This window comes from Trichosurus vulpecula, chromosome 9 (genome assembly GCF_011100635.1).
Source record: "Trichosurus vulpecula isolate mTriVul1 chromosome 9, mTriVul1.pri, whole genome shotgun sequence".
Lineage (NCBI taxonomy): Eukaryota > Metazoa > Chordata > Mammalia > Diprotodontia > Phalangeridae > Trichosurus > Trichosurus vulpecula.
The window spans coordinates 164,044,586-164,066,229 of NC_050581.1; the positions used below are offsets into that span (position 1 = coordinate 164,044,586).

Here is a 21,644-nt window from a genome sequence, read left to right on the forward strand (position 1 = left end):
TCTCAGTGATCTGGAAAACTCTCTAAGACTGTAGGTAGGAGAAAAGGGACCAACCTGCATGAGTAAAGGGGATTTACTCACTTGTGAGTTCCTTAGACAAAAGAAATCATTGGTCCAATCCAGTTTCCTACATTATCACTGACTAGGTAAATGCCGCATGTTTTTTCCTCTTTTTCTTGCTAAACCTTTCTGTTTCTAGAGGTTTTTAACCTTTGTTACACCAATGATTTCAGCTTCTATCTGAAGAATGACCAATATTTAATCATAACTGTTTTTGAGAAATCTAAGCAATTCATGTGGTTGAGAGCTATCATTAGTGGCCAACTTCAGAATCAAGAAATCCTGGGTCAAGCCTTTCCTCTGTCACATATTGGCTATGCAATTTTGAGCAAGTAACCTTTGGATACTCTAGTTATTTCTTTAAGTCCAAAAGCAGTAAAGAAGGTTCCAGTTTAATTGGCAGACGGAGTTCCTTCATCTGAGAATTTCTAATATCAATGAAATCATGGATCCAATGCCTATTCTATAGGATGTTCACACTCTAATAATGCTCATAATTAATATTAACCACTAGAGAAGTATCACACAATGCCTTATGAAGGATATGTATAACCTGAAAATGAGGTAAGTGATGAACAAAAGATGGACAATATGGCAGATCCATTGCTTTAAATCTAAATCTGAAGGTATATCCAATGCTTTAAAAAAATTAGAAAAAAATGTCTCTGTTTCTTACGTGTATCCTTTGTTAAATACACGCAAAACATACATGTATAAGAAAGAGTTTTGGACAAGAAAGCTTGAAGATATTGGCTCTGTTGGAGGGATGAAATACATACGTGTGTGTGTGTGAGAGAGGGGGGGGGCCGGGTGGTTTGGGTATATCAATACTAAACATTAAAGAAATACTGAAACTACAAAAAAAGTGGGATAGAACCTTCCTAGAAACTTAAAGATATTTCAAAGAATGACATAAAATATAAAAAGGAAATTGACTGCACTGAAAATGAGTGATCTAATCTATCTTGTGGCAGAGTTGAAGTAATAGGAAAAAAATGAAATAGCCATATTGATCTGGAATACACTAGATTATGGCAAGTGGGGGAGAGGGGATTCTTTGTTTTCTGCATATCAGAAAAGAGCAACAATTGGGAATGGGATTGGATAGAGGCAGTTCCCAGAGCTTTCACACATCTTTAATTCCTGTTTTTCATTCTTCTCTTTTACAGCTGGATCAGACTTGAGAGAGTTAAATGTGAAGGTATATGGAAGAGATTTATATGAGTTTTAGCTACTTGCTAGAACATTTAAATTTTGTTTGATGCTTCTGTGATTTTGGATTTAATCGGGATGGTTAGTCAGTTCATGGGAGTAAAGAGAAAAATTATGTTTTGTTTTATGTTAGTCAAGCACAATTAGGATTGCTCTTGCCAGTTCTCAAAAAAGATCTAAGTCCAGCTTGCTGAGTGTGGAAACAAATGAAATTGCCTGTTCTATCTTTACATCTTCTTAGGTAAGCAGGAGCCAAAAAGCTAGGAAAATATTCACTGGTGGGAGAGGGAATGCCAAAGGTGGCTTCCTCTTAGATTGAAACAAAGCATACAAAGAAAAGGAAACAATCATGAATTCATCGGAGGAGGTAGTTGTTCTCATTACAATTATTATTCAGATAAATTGCTGCTTACAGCTGAAAATTGAATATATATATATATACATTTATATATATATACACATGTGTATATGTATAATATATATCTTTAATGTTGCAAAGCTTTTTACATATCTTATCTTCACAACAACTTTGTCAGGTAAATAATATCCCTGTCACAGATGAGGAAACTGACACTAGTGGTAAATAACTTGCCAAGGGTTATTTACATTGCCAAAAAGTGTCTGAGGCTAGTCAGTTGTTCCTGACTCCAAGGGCAACCTGTATTCTCTGTGCCTCCCAGATGGCTATTAATTTATTGAACAACCATTCATTAGGTACCTATTTTGTAGAAAATTCTATGCTTTGAATGATCCTAGCTACTAAAAGATATATCTTTAAAGGTACATGATCGTCTATGGCTCAGGTTTATAGCCGAAATAAATATACTGTGTGGGGGGGTAGAATTAGTGATTATTATATTCAGTCTCCTGCAGTCACAGGAGGTATGTTTCCAGCCTAGGAGAATCAGCCACCAATAGCTAGGAGATGCTGACTACATATATTCTTTTAGAACAGGGTTTAAGACCATCTACTACAACCCTCCTTATTTTCAAATTGAGAAAAGAAAGGCCCTACAAGATGAAGGGACTGAACCAAGGTCTCATGACTACTTGGGGACAGAGACAGGATGACAATAATAGTTTCCAAAATTGTTTTTCTTGGATCTTTCCAATGTACTCTGCACCCTCTTCGTTTGCATGTATTTCAGTGGAGGAAAGTAAGAAGCTATTTGATTAATAAAAGCAATGTCCATTGGTAAATGTAATGGAGGGTTCTTTTGTGCAATGTTACATTTTCTAGCTGTTTTTAAAGGGGCCTTTATAATTCACTTCTTGTTTAAAAGCCAATAAGACACTTCATTCTATAAGGGGGCAGCATTTATTTGTGTTTTAGCCCTTCCCCCCATAAAAAGTATGCACCTTCTAAACACACTATATATACTCCTTAGACTACTGGTAGACGGTAGCTCAGTGTCTATTTTATAAGATTCAAAACATATGACTGAAAAGTGTAGTAAATGTTTAGTGACACAGAGGTTGTCAAAAATCTGGCAACTTGATAAACCTTGCAGACAAATGCAGCACTCGAATAGCTGCAGTGAGTTAAATATTTATAGTGGGAAAAATTATTCAATAGGTCAACTTGCTTCTGTTTGAGACTTATTGTATATTCTCCATTTTATTTCTCTTTTAATAAAAATGAAACTGAGAAAGAGGAATTTTTGAAATCATAATCATCCCTTATTTATAACTTGTAACTTTGAGAGCAAGATTATGGGTCATGTCCTTTTGTACTTTAGTCTGGGAAAGGATATTACCAGGGTGTTGAGAAGAGATGCTATGTCAAAGCAAAATATATCACGTACATAAATCTAAATCATAATACGCACATACACACATCTTCTTACATATAGACAAACGTATGTATATTCACAGACATGTATACATGTGTTTGTATACATATACATGTATACACATATGGGTACATGTGTATACATACAAACACATATATACACATGTGGGTACATGTATATGTATATTCCTATACATATATTTATACATTTATTTCTAATATACATACATATGATGATCTTTTCCATATTTCTAGGTAGCTATAAAAATTTATGCAGTCAGTATTAAAAACAATTTCCTATAAACAGGTCATTTTGATCATAGGGAGGAAATGCCATAATATCCAGGGTTGACCATAAGCCCCTTCATTCCATGCAGAAAATGGTTCCTCTGACCCCAATACATGAGGAGACTTCAATGATGCAGTTGGAGTCTTGCACAGACAAGACATCATGTGAAAATGGTTTTGCCAGCTAGAGCCACAAGGGCTTTTGGTTGAACAAGTGTTTAGTTCCAATAGAGTCAAGAAGTATTTTCAGAAATTCCCTGTACTTAAATTAGGGAATGGCAACTACTTCAGAATTACTCAGATTTTGATTGGAAGATAACCTGCATAAGAGAAAAATGGAGTGGTTTATTTGGACTTATTTTTTGCTCTGTTGCTTCATTAATCTTCAGCCCATCTGTTAGAAAGAGAATGGGTTATATCTTTTTCAAAACACAGGTTGAGTCTTCCTGACACCAGGCATGCCCAAGAAAACTGCAGAATTGAATCTAAATACCATATGGTTTGCCTACAGTACATAACATATCTTGATTTGTTTATGTCCAGTTTTCATTGGTGTGCTTGATCCTCTGTAAATTACACTGTTACCAGAAAGGGTACTCGGCCAACATGTTCTCAAATTTCAAAACCAAACTTAAATAACCACAAATAGTGATAACATCAACCAAAAGAACAGTACATCTCCCATCCTCCAAACACCAGCGTTAGCTCTGTGAAGCAACATTCACCGTCTTAAGGAGAAATAGATAAAGCATCTGAAGATCTGGGATTTTGTTCTGTGATTGCCATTAATTTGCTGTGACCTTAGACAAGTCATTTCACTTTTCTGGGTATAATTTCCCCATTGGTCAAATGAGAAAACTGGATACAATGATTAGGAATTTTTTCAGCTTTAAAATTCTGTGATTTTAATTAAGGATTATTGTGCTTTTTTAGGTTAGTGTATAATGACCTAAAATCAAATTAATATAGATTTTGAATAATTTTATTTATAATTAATAATTTTTATCAGGATGATTTATATAACACTACATTCTTTCAGTTTAATTATATATTTTAAAGTACCTTTTTTGAGCAAAATGTTAATGTAACACTAAGTTTCCATTTTTCTATCTTAACAGTGACCAAAGGATCCATTTTAACTTTTGCTCATTTTTCTAGAAATCTTCCTGGCCAGATAGATATGTTTTTCACTTTCAAAATAATTTAGCTGAACTTAAATTTACCTCCCATGTAATGACGAGCTCAGATCGACTTCCTCCACCTCCACTGATGTTTGTTGGTGCCACTACAGGGACTAAATCACAAAGAGAAATGCAGAATGGTCATCATCCTAGTTCATGTTTTACTAGAATTTTTTTGCTTTTGTATATCACCCTTCAAAGTTTTGAATAAGGACATTCTAATATAGTTTTGCATTTTAATGAGCATAAATTATGTTTACATGTTTCCAAATTCCTAAGATAGAGGACACTGTTGTGCTTGATATAGGAGCACCCAGGTTCCAGGATTAATTAAAAAACCAAGTAACATCGTGTATTTGACATTATTATTCATCATCTACTAATTGGCAAAATGATGTTCCATTCAGATGGTAAGTGTGACACTGCTGATTCCCAGACTAATTACACAGTTGTGCTGTAAACATGTTACTGAGGCACTATATTAATTATTTTTTTTCAACAAACAAATGAAAAAGATCTTTTATTTTGTCATCAGAAAATTTCAACTTTTTAAAAGAATTTTCCCTTGACTAAAAAACCCATGCTAGAGTGAACAATATATGAAAAGCTCATTTCTCAGTGGCACATTTCATTTCAAGATTGAGGATAATTTCATTTTGTTGGTTTACATAATTTCTATTAGCTAGAGAAATGAATTCACCAAAAATACTAGAATGACTTGGATTAGTTCAAATGAACATGAAAAACAAAGATGGAATTAATCAATGGGTATCGAAATGACTACTCCTTTATATTGTAATCTGTTCAACGTATGAAAAGCATAATTTTTTTCCAGTTATAATGAGAAAAAACCCTTCTAACTTTTTAGAAATGACCCTTTTCACATTTTACATCATGCTAAGCATGCATTGAGGATATTTTTTAGATCAATTTTGTATTTCCAAATCTTCTCTCAGCAAAAAAAATCCAGTAAATTCCCTCTTAATTCTGGTCAGATATTTAGCTGTTTAGCTTATACATGTACAAATAAGTCTTTTTTTTTGTAGGAGGGGTAGAGATGTATGGTTTCATTGATTCAGAGAACTCTCACAGTGGAAATTCCTTTCACTGACACATTGTAATAAATTCTGTAACTTAAGAATATTGCTAAAATGCTTATGGCACCAAGCGATTGAAAAACTTGTCTTTGGCCTCAGAGCCAATAGTTTTCCTGACAAAGAGTGGTTCGATGTTTCCTTCTTGAGCCTATTTTACAGGTGTGGAACTGAGGCAAAGAGGGTTAAGTGACTTTTCCAGGGTCAAACAGCTAGTAAGTGTCTGAAGCCAGATGTAACTCAGGTCTTCCTGACTAAAGGCCCAGCACTTTATGCACTGTGCTACCTAGCTGACTCCCCAAAAGTTAGTAGAGTGGTTTGCCATTTCCTTCTCCAGTGTATTAAGACAAAGACATTAAGTGACTTGCCCAGCATCACACAACTAGCAAATATATGAGGTTGGATTTGAACTCAGATCTTCCTGACTACGGGCTAGGTTCTCAGTAAGCTAAGCAAACTGGCTACCTGTTGTGCTAGATGCTAAACTTGATTCCAGCCATAATTACTCTAAATTCCACCCTCTTGGGGCAGCTAGGTGGCGCAGTGTGTAGAGCACCCACCCTGGAGTCAGGAGGACCTGAGTTCAAATCTGACCTCAGACACTTGACACACAACTAGCTGTGTGACCTTGGGCAAGTCACTTAACCCCAATTGCCCTGCCTTCCCCCCTCCAAACAAAAAAAACAAAAACAAAAAAACATAAATTCCACCCTGTTTACATTAAAATATATTGTCTCTCATCTATCTATCTATCTATCTATCTATTTATCTCTCTACCTGTCTGTCAATCTACATGTTGGCAAATGGGTACATTTCAATAAATAGTAGATGACACACAAAAAATGGAGGAATGTAGGAGAGGCAGAAGTAGGCAGCACATATTACCAGTGATAACTTGTGTGCAAAACATGTTCTAAAGGTTATAATCTACAAGATATATAATTGAAAATTTTGGGGGAAGGCATGCAACAAGAGGGAAACAGAACAGATAGAGAGTATAAGTGCTACATTGATAAGACTGTAATGTTAAAATTAAAACAAACAACCAGAAAATGCCCCAGCATCTTGGATAGACCATCTATCAAGAATCTAAGAAAAGACAAAGACAAGAGTCTCACAGTTTAAGCAGGGTGGATGGGTTATGGTTTGCATCATTAGGTGATACATAGAGATAGATAGAGATGAGATAAGATCACCGATTCATTGAAATAGTTGAGGTAACAGAAAACCAATTCTTTGGTTCAGAGTAAAGACAGTAGTAAATTAAATGAATGATTGCGCTTAACAATAAGAATACAGAATTGTTACCCAGTAATACTAAATGTTTTTTCTTGCTTAAATTGTAAAGATCACATGGCATTTACTTCTTGTTCAGCAGAGCTTAAAATGACCTTGATCCAAAGGCAAGAAAATTCTGACTTTGACTTAATCAATATTGATGAGATTTGTCTTTGTTTATTGGAAAAATAAAGAAACAAAAGGCGAGAAAGGGAGACAAAGGAAGGAAGGAAGAAAAGAGAGCAAGGATGGAAGAAAAGAAAGAATAGAAGAGAAAAACTCTTTCATCCTCCATGAGTAAAGGTAGAGTGATGAAGTAGAAGACTCACTGGGACTGGCATTAGAAGCTCTGGGTTCTAGTCCTAGCTCTTCTATCTAGTAGATTCATGAGGATTTCCACTTTGCATAATCCCATTTACATTGCTGTCCACAGTTTTTCTCCCCCATTAGAATATATCCTACTTGAGAGCTGAGATGATGTTTTTGTTTCTTTGTATCCTTAGCACTTAGCACAATGTCTGCCACAGTGGAACACATTTAATAAATTCTTGTTTATTTACTGTTGAAGGAATAAATTTGATTACTTGCACTGTCGGTTACCTTTCTGCAAGAATATTCTTAAAATCTATACCTAGAAGAAGGTGTGAAGCTTTGGTATCTTCTAGTTAATAGAGCATCATCGCACGTGACCCATTTTCAAATGAAATATTCTGAAACTATAGTAAAAATATTTTTTTCTGTTGATTCCAAGGGCTCATCTATATCTGCTAGAAATTTAAAACATTTATATGTATATGTTGTTTTAAGGTTTGCAAAACATTTTACATCTATCATCTCTTCTGATCATATCACTATGAGATGGGAACTATAGCTTTCTTTTTTATAAGGTAGGGGAGATGGCTAGCCTCATCTTTTCACTCCTTTAGTTCAGTCCTAGTGAGTAAACTCCCTCCACCAATGCAGATCTGTGCCTGCTCTGCAGTTTAGTCTTATAAAGTTGGCTAGAGCAACGATAACTTAAGTGACTTGCCAGGATCTTACAATCAAGATATGTCAGACTTGTGACTTGAAGCCAGGCCAGTTTTGTATCCGTTTTGTCACAGACTACAGACATTATTATAACTGTTTTTCAGATGATAAAACTGAAAATTTGTACAAACATCACTCACCTGTTTCCACCCTGCTGGTAAGTGGAAAGGGTAGGAGTCTAAGTCAAGCCACAGCTTTCTCAGAGTCCAGGACAAGCCAAACAAAACCGTGGCTTAAAAACAAACTTCATCACCAACTATTTCCACTATGCTGCAAAAGCAGGAGCTCATCTATAGATCTAGTTAATAGAAGACCAGCAACCAAGGCATTGTTAAAAGGACAAAAGGGCAATGACTGGAAGTCAAGATGGCTGACTTTGAGTGCTGGTTGCAACATTAATGGACCCCATTACCTTGAGAAATCCACTTCATTTCTCTAGGACTCCATTTCCCAAATTTAGAAAATTAAAGGCTGGGGATGGGTGACCAATAATGTCTCTTTCAGTTAAAGCTGGAACAGAGGTTTCAAACATTATTCCTATGTATGCTATAGCCACATGTCCTCTCCCCAACACTACCAAGTATAGCATGAAACTGATTAAAATGCAATTGGCAAATATTTAACAAAACACATAATAATATAATAAATATAGATAATGTTACATTTTCCCCAAATTAATAGTATTTCATTTTTTTTCCAATTTCATGTAAAGATAGTTTTCAACATCAACTTTTATGAGATTTTGAATTTCAATTTTTTTCTCCCTCATTCCCTCCCCTACCCCCTACCTAAGACAGTTAGCAATCTGATATAGGTCATCCATGTACAATCATATTAAACATATTTCTGCATTAGTCAGATAACATTAGATTTTAAAACTAAGTCAATATATGACCTGCAGAAAGCCTTATGTTAGGTTTAGTGCCCCTGTTTTTATTTGAGTTTGACACCAGTGGTCTGGATGATTTAACAAAATACTGAGGACAAAATGTTTTGGTTTCTTCGTATATACTATGTGTTTCTATAGAGTAAACAAGGAGGTTAAGAAGTACTCCAACAAACTGAGTCCTTCTTTGCCTAATTAAATGTAAAAGAAACTTGTTAGATAATGTAATACAGCAAACATAATAACTGACACCTTGAACTCAAGAGTTTAAGAATGAAATAAACAGGATTGAGGGAAGAAAGGAAAGAAAGATGAGAATGACTTTGCTGTCAGGTTCCACTCTGATGCCACTAGGCTATGAACCAGTTGATGCTCAATTAGTGTTTCTGTTAAACGGATTCAGGAGGTAGCTCATTTGCATAGCAAAAATATACTACTGCTCAATGAAGCCTCAAGTAGGTCATAGTTGAGAGAGATGGAAATGCATGGCTCACTGCACTAACAGAGGCTCAATTAATTCTTGGCTACAACATTTTAATGAAACAAGCAGTAACTCATTTACCTTTGTAAATCTACTGATTCTCTGCTGGGTTTTGGCTAGAAGAATAATATAGGAAAGAACAGAGAGATAACTTCTAAGCAATCCTTGACTTTATCAAACTGGTTTGGCTATACCATTTTTTAGACTTGCCCTTCAGTTTCATTAGTATAAGGAAAACTCAAGTTGGACACTTAAAATGCAGATCACTGCCTATTCTGCATCTTATGGCCTTAGGTGGTTGCTTCAGTCACTGAAAGGTTAAATACTGTGCCTAGTACCATCTAGCCAGTGTTCATGAGAAGACAGACCTACATCAATGTTTCCCTGGTCCCTGGCCAGCTGTCTATTTAGTATGCCACCTTATCTTTCAAAAATTAATCAACTCATATTAAATTTAAGAGTTTGGGGCAACATCATCTACCTTTTTAGATAAGAATCTAGACAGGAAGTCCTTGGCTTATAAAGCCTGAGTGTCCATGCAAAAATATAATATTGTACATCTGTTCTTTCATTATTTCATGATGGACATAATGGCCGATGTTTCCTATTTTATTATACTTTATTTGCTTGCACATATACTAAGTGCCAACCAAATGGGAACTTCTTGTTTTTCCTCATAATAAGTCCCTTCTCTCATTTTCTCCTGATCCTAATACACTACCTCCTTATCTCTACCTTTCCCATTTTCCTTAGTGTCACTTACTACAAATGACCTTTATTCTTATCAATTTTTAAGAACCTCCCTCAAATATATTTCGTACTTATTTTGTATATGTGTGATATGAATGAGTGAATGCATTTATCAATTACCTGTCATATGTAAAACACTGTGCTAAGCATCAGGAACATAAATAGAAAAAAAGACAGTCACTTTTTCAAGGAGCTCATGTTCTAATGGTGAGATAACAGATATGGGAGCTTTCAGCTAAAAGTCATATGGACATGTGCCACAGTTTTGTTGTGGTGGTTGTTGTTTTAGGATGCAATGGAAAAGCACATGACAATACCTCGTCTACAGTATCTTTTCCACAAATCAAATTATTTCAGTTTTTGATGCATTGATACCCAAATGGAAGCATTGCTCTTCCATAGAATTATACATTCAAAGGCCTAGGTTATATCCATAGTGGTCAGGGTGATGAAATTCCCAGCACATGCTCTCTGAGTGGCTTGCTGTTTGAACAAGGATGGCTTGACTGCTCCTTGAAAGGCTTGTTCAAAGGTTGGCAGGTGTGGGGGATATAGAGCTCCTTCTCCATAAAAGTTGCTTTCCCACATGCTAGAGATATTATTTAGACTGGCACATAATATTTATCCCCATAAAGAAGTTGATGATTTACTGAATGAATGGACATTTAATTAAAAGATCCCCAAACTGCAGGAACTCCTTAGTGCTCACCTGCTGCTTTGGTTCTTAACAATTCGGATGGCTGACTGGGTTCCCCAATTCCAATACTATTGCCAGCAACAACACGGAATTCATAGTCCACCCATGGATTCAAACCCACCACTGTTGCAGTGTGCATCTTCCCACTGAGAATTTCTGGAACTGAAAATATTCAGGGGAATAAGTCAGATGTCTTAACAAGAGCCAAATTAAATAAACTTCTTATCATAGAAAATATAATAAATATCTCTTACTTGTGGAAACAGCCAGCCAGCCTACAGAAAAAGGTGTCCGGGTCTGGATAGTATAGATTTGAATAGGGCTGTTATTATCGACGCCTGGTCTCCAGCAGAGTTGAGAAGTGGTACTGGAAATGTTCTCTATTCTCACATTATTTGGGGGACCTGGAGGACCTGTAAAAATATGTTTTATGATGACTATACCAAAATCTATTAAAATCTTTGGTTTGTGATGGGAGTAGTTTATTTTTTCCTTGGCAGTCAAGGAAAATAAAACTTGTGAATCTTATATAAGTATAGACAGTATATTAATTTCCTGAAAATCTTTGTTAATTTATACAATATATTTAGAGATTCCTTTTAGATAATCAAATAATTTCAGAAACAGGGGAGTGCACCTGCCATGTTCAATGCATACTCCTCAAAGAATTCCTAGATCAACATACACAGTAAATGTTCATCCGGCCTTTGGTTGAAGGCTTCTAATGAGAGGAAACCTACCACCTATTGAGATAGTCATTTTAATAACTCTAATTGATGGAAACTTTTTTTTAAAACTCTTACACTGTGGCAAAATGTGCCTCTTGTCAGTTTCATTCATTGTTCCTAGTTCTGCTCTTTTGGGGTGGTTGGAACAAGTCTAACCTAATTTTCCCATAAATCCACAAGTTATTTTCATGGATCCACTTGAGGACTGCTTCCATGTTCCTCCCACTCTCCTCTGCTACTTGATAACCACCCCTAGTCCATTCAACAAAACTTCATAAAACATGCAAGACTCTTTCCCATTCCTAGTTGTCCTCCTCTAGACACATTCCAGCTTATCAAGGTCCTTGATAAGTTGTGGCATACAAATTGAAAACCGATGTTTCATATATCTTTTGGGAGGACTATCCCCTCCTTATTCGTGGAAACTAAGCCCCTCCATGTAGTCTAAAAACATTTCAGCATGCTTAGTCACAATATCATTATTAAATCCTATTGAATTGGTAGCCCACTAAAAACCCTTGTTCTTAACACAAACCAGTGTTCATCTGCATCTCCTTGGAAGCTGATTGTCTGGATCTCAGTGCAAAACTTAACCTTAACCTTATTACATTTCATCGCATAGATTTTTTTCACCAGTAGTCTAGGCTGCCAAGAGCTTTTAGGTATATGACCCTATCATCCATTGTAAATATAATAAAATACCATGAAGCTGATAGAAAAGATCCTGCAAGTATTCCATAAATAGTGTTCTTAGATCTGGCATGTAATTGGACATAATAAAAATCTAATTCAAATAAGACAGTATCTTTCTCCATTCCTTACCCTAAAAGCTAACTCAGAGAGAGAATTTTATAAAGGTGTGGAAGGTTATAAGAGAATATATGCACTAAAAACACCCTAAAATAATAATGGTTTATTCAGAATAGCACATTATTCATATTGTCTCATATCCTCCATCCAATAAAATTCCCTACTGATTTTTAATGGGGGGAATGGAAAATCCAAACCTGATTAATTCAAAGTCTATTTTCCCCCTCAGTCCCTAGGATTAGGAAATAACAAGATTTTACTGAGTCACTACTAGGACTTGGCCTCTCATGACTCTGCTAGTTAAGTATGAAAACTGCCCAATTTCTTAAAATATATTCAAGCCATATGGTTGCATATTTTCTCACTTTTACCTTACCTCTAACAATGATATCTGCCACTGCAGATAGATTGTCTAGAGCCGTTTCTACCATGCATACATATTTTCCAGAGTGATTCAACTGAATCTCTCTTATCATCAAATCCCCAACAGATTCCTGGAGATAAAAGGAGCAAGAGTATAAAAACATAATTACACACAGCAGGTCCCCCATTTAGAATATTCCTCGAGCTTTCCAACTATTAAGAGCAAAACAGTTGTGAAATTAAAAGATTCACTCACATCATCGTTCATTTCCTATACTTGATCACTGTTTTTCACTTTAGGTATTAACATTCCACATGTAACATAAGCATCTTTGCGAAATACATAAAACCACCAAGAACACAACAGATGCAGCTTCATAAAATAAGTGAATATTCATTCATATAAAGGATAATGATAAAACATATTTCTGCAATCCAACGTCTTGCTTCCTTTTATTATATAATAAAGCAACTTACTCCTCCAATTCTTTCAAAATGAGGCACTCCTCTTTGGAAGTCAATAACATGGCCATTGAAAGACCATGTAAATACAACCTCAACAGAAGGATCATGGAACACCTGACAAGGTAGAACTATACTCTCGCCAACAGTAACATCCATTTGTGGTGGTGGAACAGTAATTACGGTCCTCTCTGTTGAGAAGAAAATGATCTTTATTATTAAAAATAATATGAAAACAGGAGTAGATTTATTTTGATGTTTGAATAAACAGTGTACTAGTTTTGAAAATGATAAATTTGGCCTGATGTTCCACTATAGCGAAGATTTATTTTTCCCTAAAAGTATTTCTGAATCAATCAGCAGCTAAAATTGATTATTCTGGAGGAATTAAGGAATAAAAGTAAATTGGACCTAAATTGGACCTAAATTGTATGGAAGGTAGAAGACATGATACACCGAAGCCACAAATCTATGAAACAAACCCTATCTAGAATTTTCTCACTCTCAAACACTGAAATCAAAACAGTGTAATTGGAAATCAGACAAAAATGTTATACATGATTATCACTGCACATGGTTTGTCTACAGGAATTTGTCTTCATATTTAAATAAAAAAAATAAATGGAGAAGTTTCAGAAAACTTCATATAAATATCTTAGAATGGGCATGGGTAAAAGTCTGAAGTTCAGTTTGGCCATTTCAGTCATTTTCAACTCTTTTCTCCACATTTGGGTTTTTTTTTGGCAAAGATACTGGAGTGGATTGTCATTTCCATCTCCAGTTCATTTTATAGATGAGAAAACTGAGGTAAATGATGATAAATGACATGCCCAGGGCCATACAGCCAATAAATGTCTGAGGGCATATTTTAATTCAGGAAGGGAAGTCTTCCTTTCTTTAAGCCCTGTTCTCTCTCCCCTGAGCCACCTAGCTGTCCCTGGCAAAAGTTTATAATAATATAAAATATACTGAATTATGGACTAAGCAAATATTCATTGTTTTAATGTTATTTGGATACAAAAACAAAAATGAAACAATCCCTTGCAAGGTAAATAAAAGGTGATTAATAGGTGAGGCATTAGCAATGGTAGGGAACAAGAAAGACCTCAGGTAGTAGGTGGTACATGAAATGACTTTTGAAAGAAGCTAGGACTTCTATGAGTGTGGACAGTATGTTTTCCAGGTAAGAGGAACAGCCTGTTCTAAGACACAATGACAGAAGATAGAGTGCCACATATAAGGAAAAGGAAGAGGGTCATTTGTGCTGTACTGTGGGTGAAAGGGAGCAATGTTAGAGAAAAGCTGGAAACGTCAGTTGAAACAAGGTTCTGAAGGGCTCTAAGTGCCATGCAGAAGTTTATATTTGATCCTAGAGTTAATAAGGAGAAATTAGAGTTTATTGAATAGGGGAGTGACATAGTCAAATCTATGTTCTAAGAATACCTCTTTAGCAGTGGTACAAAAGATGGTCTAGCCGGTAAACCCCAAGTTAAGTGGCCAGCTTCTGGCCATCAAAATTTACCTTCCTTTGGAGATGAGAAGAAATAGAGGGAGATGGATAGGATGAGCTGATTGCCCAACTAGCTGTGTTCCCATTCAGGCAGCTCAATGTACTCAAAGAAGCTGCCCACTTAACCTGGGCTTTGGCTAGATTTCTTTTTCTTCCTTCCTTCCTTCCTTCCTTCCTTTCCTCCCTCCCTTCTTTCTTTCTTCCTTCCTTCCTTCCTTCCTTCTTTCCTTCCTTTCTCTTTCTTTCTTTCTTTTTCTTTCTTTCTCTCCTTTCTTTCTCCCTTTCTCTCTCTCTCTCTCTATCTCTTTCTTTCTTTCTTTCTTTCTTTCTTTCTTTCTTTCTTTCTTTCTTTCTTTCTTCCTTCCTTCCTTCCTTAAACCCAGTTCACTCTGAAGCTCATAGGTTGGACCACAATAGGTCCCTGCCCAAGCTCCACTTAATGGCTGTATTTTGGGACCTCCTGGCTTATTGTGAATGTCAATAATAACTGTTTCTCTTTGGAACAGCAACCCTGAGGGTCTTCCCCTTCCAGATGTGTTTTTTTCTAATTAAAGGGGCCATTTCTCGATTCACTTCTTAAAGAGGCTTATTCACTGAATGGAGCGTTACCTCACTCTAAGTGAGTACCTGAAAAGGCCTTAGCCTAAAAGGTCCAGGGTCTCCCATTGCATCCTGGGCCACCTCCAGTAATCCTGATGAATATCTGGTCACTGGATCCAGCTGGCTCTGGAGGAGAAAGTGAGGCTGGTGACCTTGCACAGCCCTCCCTCACTCAAATCAAAGTCAACTTTAAGTCATGTCATCATTTCCCTGATGCCATGGTCCTCTTTGAAAATGAAGAACAAACCCAGCAACAAAAGGATGGACTGAATAGAATTTATCTTCCATGGTTTATAGGTATTTATCATGGAGGTCAACTGGCACAAAACTCCAGGATTATATACAGATTGCATGTTTTTAACCTTTGGGGGGGCTAACATATACCTTTCTTTGAGCTCTTTTTGTACAGTCATAATTGTGTGGCATTGTCACAAATGTGACCATCTCAAATATGAACACAATCTCTATCATGTAAATCTAGTAAGTAGATGATCCATTGAGTTTTCCCATTTTCTTCTTAATTCTAAGAAACAGAAACAAAAGTATCACACAGTTTGCTTGGGAAAAAGAAAGTCTTTATTTTTCACCTTATGGGAGATAAGGAAGGTAAGACACAGGGAAATGAAATGCCCTCCACAATTTTACTGAAATAATTTGTGTCAAAAATATAATGAGAGACCATGGCTTTTCATTCTTTCTCTTTAATGAAAATGAGAGGTTTCCATATAGAATCTCAATATGAAAAATGGAATTTAGTCATGTTCTATCATGAAGAGATGAAAATAAGTAGAAAGGGATTTAAATTGTAACATAAGTGATTGCTAAATATAATGGGAAGTTATAGTGAGAGTTTCTAAACATGAGATTGAGTTACTGAAGAATACATGTGAGCATTCTTGTGATCTCTACCTTTTTGTCAGTTCTCTGCATTTTCCTCTACCTTTGTCTCATGCTGAATTTCTGCCTTGTCCATGGTTTCATTTTAAAAGTAAATACGTCTTGTATTGAGATCAGGTGTAGTTATGTTGGGAAATAAATTCATGTATATTCTTAGGAAACGTGATCACAGATTAGAATCAGAAATGAATGATTTAGGTCATCTAGTTAAACACTCTGATTTTCCAGATGAGGAGAGAGAGAAGCAACAAGGTTGAGTGATCAGCTCAGGCTCACATAGATGTTAAGTGACAGAATTAATTGTTGGAAGAAGATCCTCTTATTTCAAATCCAAAGTGAACATGCCTAAATTTGGCGCAATAATATCAACATTTGGAAGCCATATGGCCTTTTCGACTTTACAAATATAGTCCATTATAGTAATGCAGCTTAAAGTGCCATGCTAAATAATTCATTTAGGTCATGATCTAGCATGTTAGAGGTGTATAAATATTTTTAAATTAAGAATTAGAAGCTCAGCATGGAAAGCACTAATTCTGGTTTCCAAGTACATTCTTAAGATACACAGCCATCTCTATTAAGTTTTTGTTGTCGTTGTGGTTGTGGTTTTATTGTTGTTGTTGTTTTAAAGATAACAGTGAAGAATCCATGTTTTTAAAGCCCATCAAATATTGGTTTATCTTCATTATGAGAATCATAAATGTCTCAATAAATCACCTAAATATGTCATTCTTTTTCATATCTTCTATGAAATAACCAAACATGTGGAGGGCACAGTCAATTTGGTAGAGTAAAGGCAGGGATTCATCCTGCCTCCCCTAAATTTCCCTCCAAATAACTTTGAAATAACACCTCAAAACAAATTCTGCAGCAGCAAAAAAAAAAACAAAACAAAACCAAAAGGATATGGTGAAATAGTATTTCAACTTGTAAGGTGGGCGGGGAAGGTCTATTTCACTGGGGTAAGATAGGATCATGGTCCAGCACACACCACACCCAATAAGCAGCAAGATCCCATGCTACAATGGGCCCAGGGTGAAGTGACAGGCCCCTGTACAGGCTGGCAATTGGGCCAGGAACTTTGTGCAAGGCAGCAAATAGTGGGCTCTGCCAGGTGCAAGACACAGGCAGGTCTTGGGGACAACTGAATTTGCAGGAGAAAATTCCAGAGCCCTCAGGCCATAGACTGTAAGGAAATTGGAAAGTGGTCAGAAAGAAATTACAATAGACCTTTAACTGGTGCTGGGCACACAACTCTGTTGCATTGCCAATAAGGGGATCAGGGTCATGGTCCCAGGGCAAGGAAGTGTACTAGTGCACTGGAGTTCAAGGCTGCAAAGGAATAAAGACTCTGGTCACAGTTTCAGGGCAGTGAATAGTGCTTGTGGTTGTTTAAACACAAGAGCGCAGGCCAGGAGAGCAGTAACCACACCTCTCCTTAGAACATAGCATCTCAGAAGAACTGAAAACTTACAGACCTGCAGAACTATGCGTGAAAACAGCAAACCTGAAAACAAACAAACAAAAAACCTAATGCTTCAGAGAGGGCCCCATCTACCCTAAGAGCAAATCCAACTTTAACATAAATTTAAAAGTTGAGAAATAGGCTCTGAAAAAGATCAACAACAAGAAGAACCTGACTATTTTACTATGGTGACATGAATGATCGAAAGAAAAAAAATCAGAAGGGCATAACAATGTCAAAATAGCTATATGCAAAGAATCAAAGAAAAATGTGAATTGATTTCAGGACAAAAAAGGAATTCATGGAAGAGCTGAAAGAGATTGTAAAAATTAATTTGGAAAGGTAGAGGAAAATCTGTGAAAAGAAATGATAGTTATGAAAGAAAATCATGAAAAAAGTCATTAGCTCAGTAAAGGAAGCATGAAAATACTAAATAAGAAAATCCAAAAGAGGGGGAAAAAAGGGGGCATCTATGTTGTGCAGTGGATGGAACACCTGACCTGAGATGAAATAAAGCCTTAGACACGTATTAGCTGCATGACCCTGGGCAAGTCACTTACCTCCAATTACCTCCAAAAAAGAAGTTTAAAAAATAAAAATAAAAAGCAGCATAGGACAAATGGCAACAAACAAACAAATAAATAAATAGGTGCCTAAATAAATAAATACATAAATAAAAATGAAAAATCGACTGAAGAGAAGAGCTCTTAAAGAGGCAAAATAGGGGGCAGAGTCAAGATGACAGTGTGAAAACAGGGACTCAATTGAGCCATCTCCCAAATCCCTCCAAACACCTGTAAAAATGACTCTAAACAAATTCTACAGCTACAGAACCCAAGAAATGACAAAATGAAACAAATCTGCAGCCCAAGAGAGCCTGCATAGTTGCTGGGAAGGGTATATTACACCGTGCTGGGAGCAGAGTGCAGCCCAGCATGGGCCATGCCAGGACAGACCAGGTCTGATCAGACCAGGTGGCACAGGCCTCGGGGCCCTGAATCACTGAGCTGTGACAGTTTCCAGACTTCTCAACCCACAAATGCCAAAAATAACTTAGCAGGTCTGGGGGAAAACAGTTGGACCTGGGTGAGAGAAGGGCATGGTCCAATCCCAGTCCTGGGGTGGTGGAGGAAGCCCTAGTGGCAGGCAGTGGCAGCAGCAGCAGTGGCGGCTGCTTCCGCAGATCCAGCCCCACAGATGGTGGGGGGGAATCAAGTGGCTGATCAGAGTGGGAGTCCAGGGATCTCTTCTCTGGCAACTGAGGCAGGATTCTCTTGCTTTGCCCTCCTTGGATCTGGATTGCAATCCTGGTTGGTGGTCCCTGGGGTAGGAGGAGCTTTGGGGTGGCAGAGCTTGTGGTGGCTGTGAAGAGGGGGTCCTCCTGGTAGTTACAGTGCAGAAAAGAGTGCTTGTACTCACAGGCCAGTGCACAGGCCAAGAGAGGAGTATCATACCACCTCAGAATAGAAGGAGCTCTGAAAACAGCAGTGCAAAAGCCCAGAAGCTTGGGACAGAGCACTCTCCACTCTGAAAGCAATAATACTGGGACAAAGAGCTCAAAAGTCAAGGAAATAGCTGGGAGAATGAGCAGGCCTCAGAGTACAGAATATTACTTTTGTGACAAAGAAGATCAAAACACATAGCCAGAAGAAGTCAACAAAGCCTCCAAGAAAAATATGAATTGATCTCAGGACATGGAAGAGCTCAAAAAGGATTTGAAAAATCAAGTAAGAGAAGTAGAGGATAAATTGGGAATAGAAATGAGAGTGATGCAAGAAAATCATGACAAATGAGTCAAAAGCTTGCTAAAGGAGACACAAAAAAAATTCTGAAGAAAATAACACCCTAAAAATAGACTAACCTAAATGGCATAAGAGGCCCAAAAAGCCAGTGAGGAAAAGAATGCCTTGAAAGAGAGAATTAGCCAAGGCAGTCCAAAAGATCACTGAAGAAAATATTAATATTGCCTTAAAAATTAGAATGGAGCAAGTGGAAGCTAGTGACTTTGTGAGAAATAAAGAAATTATAAAACAGAACCAAAAGAATGAAAAAACAGAAGACAATGTGAAATATCTCACTGGAAAAACAGAATGGAGAATAGATCCAGGAGAGATAATCTAAAAATTATTGGGACTACCTGAAAGTCATGATCAAAAAAAGAGCCTAGACATCATCTTTCAAGAAATTATCAAGGAAAACTGCGCTGATATTCTAGAGCCAAAAGATCCCAAAAAGAAAACTCCTAGGAATATTTTGGCCAAATTCCAGAGTTCCCAGGTGAAGGAGAAAATATTGCAAGCAGCCAGAAAGAAACAATTAGAAGGGGAATGTACTAGGTGAAGGGGAAAGGAAGAGGTAGAATGGGATAATTATCTGACATAAAAGAGGCACAAAAGAGCATTTTTTTTCAAAGGAAAGCAACACTTGAAACTGTCTTATAAAATTGGTTGAGAGAGGGAATAACATACACACACAGCTGGGTATAGAATTCTATCATACTCTACAGGAAAGTAGGAATGGAAGAAGATATAAAAGGAGGGGGCAAGATAGAAGAGAGAACAACTTGGGGAAGTACTTGTTAGAAACAAAATATTTGTGAGGAGGAACAGAGCAAAAGCAGAGGAGAGAAGAGGAGGAGGAGAAGGAGGAGGAAGAAGAAGAGGGAGGGAGAGAGGGAGAGAGAGAGAGAGAGAGAGAGAGAGAGAGAGAGAGAGAGAGAGAGAGAGAGAGAGAGAGATAAATAGAGGAAAATAGGGTAGAGGAAAATATGCTGTTAGTAATCATAACTGTGAATGTGAATTGGATGAACTCAACCATAAAATGGAAGTGGATTATAAAACAGAATCCTGTAGTATGTTTATAAGAAACACACTTGAAGCAAAGAGACACGCACAAAATAAAAGTAAGGGGCTGGAGCAAAATATATCATGCTTCTGCTGAAGCAAAACAACCACAAAAACTGCGTAGCAACTATTACCTGAGACAAAGCAGAAACAAAAATAGACTAATTGGAAGAGATAAGGAAGGAAACTACAACTTTCTGAAATTTAAAAATTGATAATGAAGTAATATCAACATTAAACATGTATATGCCAAATAGTACAGAATCCCAATTCTTTTTAATTAATTAATTCTCCACCCCAAGACAGAATGCAATCTGCTATAGGCTCTATATATACATTATATTAAATGTATTTTCACTTTTTTAGTAATGTTGTAAAGAAGAATTGGAAGCAATCGGAGTATGCACTAGAAAGAAGAAACAAACAAAAAATAAAGGGAGCAAATATTATGCTTCAATCTGCATTCAGACTCCATAATTCCTTCTCTGGTTGTAGACAACATTTTCCATCATGAGTCTTTTGGAGTTGTCTTAGATCCTTGCATTGCTAAGAAGAGCTAAGTCTACAAAGTTAGTCATCACACAATGTGGCTGTTATCATGTACAATGTTTTCCTGGTTCTGCTCTCTTCACTCGACATTAGTTCATTGTAAGTCTTTCCAAGTTTTTCTGAAGTCTGCCTGCTCATCATTTCTCATGGAACAATAGAATTCCATTACATTCATATGCCATTACTTGTTCAGCCATTCCCCAATTGATGGGAATCCTTTCAATTTCCAGTTCTTGGCCACCACAAAAAGGGCTGTATAAATATTTTTTGTATATGTAGATCCTTTGCCCATCTTTATGATCTCTTTGGGATACAGGCCTAGAAGTGGTATTGCTAGGTCAAAGGGTATCCACAGTTTTATAGCCCTTTGGGCACAGTTCCAAATTGCTCTCTAGAATGACTGGATGAGTTCAATGCATTAGTGTTTGAATTTTCCCACATCTTCTCCAACATTTATCATTTTCCTGCTTTTTCATGCTAGCCAATTTGAGTGATGGGGTGCCCCAGAGTTGTTTTGATTTGCATTTGTCTAATCAGTAGTAATTTAGACTATTTGCTAGTATGACTATAGATAACTTTATAGAATCCCAATTCTTAAAAGAAGCATTTTGTATGTTGGAGAGGGAAATAGATAATAAAACTACACTAGTAGGGGACCACAATTTTGCC

General features: G+C 36.7%; 1 protein-coding gene across 1 annotated transcript in view; it reads right to left on the minus strand.

Annotated features, from left to right (window-relative positions):
* CNTN6 (contactin 6) overlaps positions 1 to 21,644 on the minus strand; it is a 312,661-nt gene that overhangs the window by 40,973 nt on the left and 250,044 nt on the right. Inside the window, exons 12-16 of the mRNA XM_036739662.1 lie at positions 13,127 to 13,302; positions 12,663 to 12,780; positions 11,003 to 11,161; positions 10,761 to 10,910; positions 4,576 to 4,646 (exon numbers count right to left, since the gene is read on the minus strand). Coding sequence (XP_036595557.1) covers positions 4,576 to 4,646; positions 10,761 to 10,910; positions 11,003 to 11,161; positions 12,663 to 12,780; positions 13,127 to 13,302 — 674 coding nt within the window. The remainder of the gene's footprint in view (positions 1 to 4,575; positions 4,647 to 10,760; positions 10,911 to 11,002; positions 11,162 to 12,662; positions 12,781 to 13,126; positions 13,303 to 21,644) is intronic.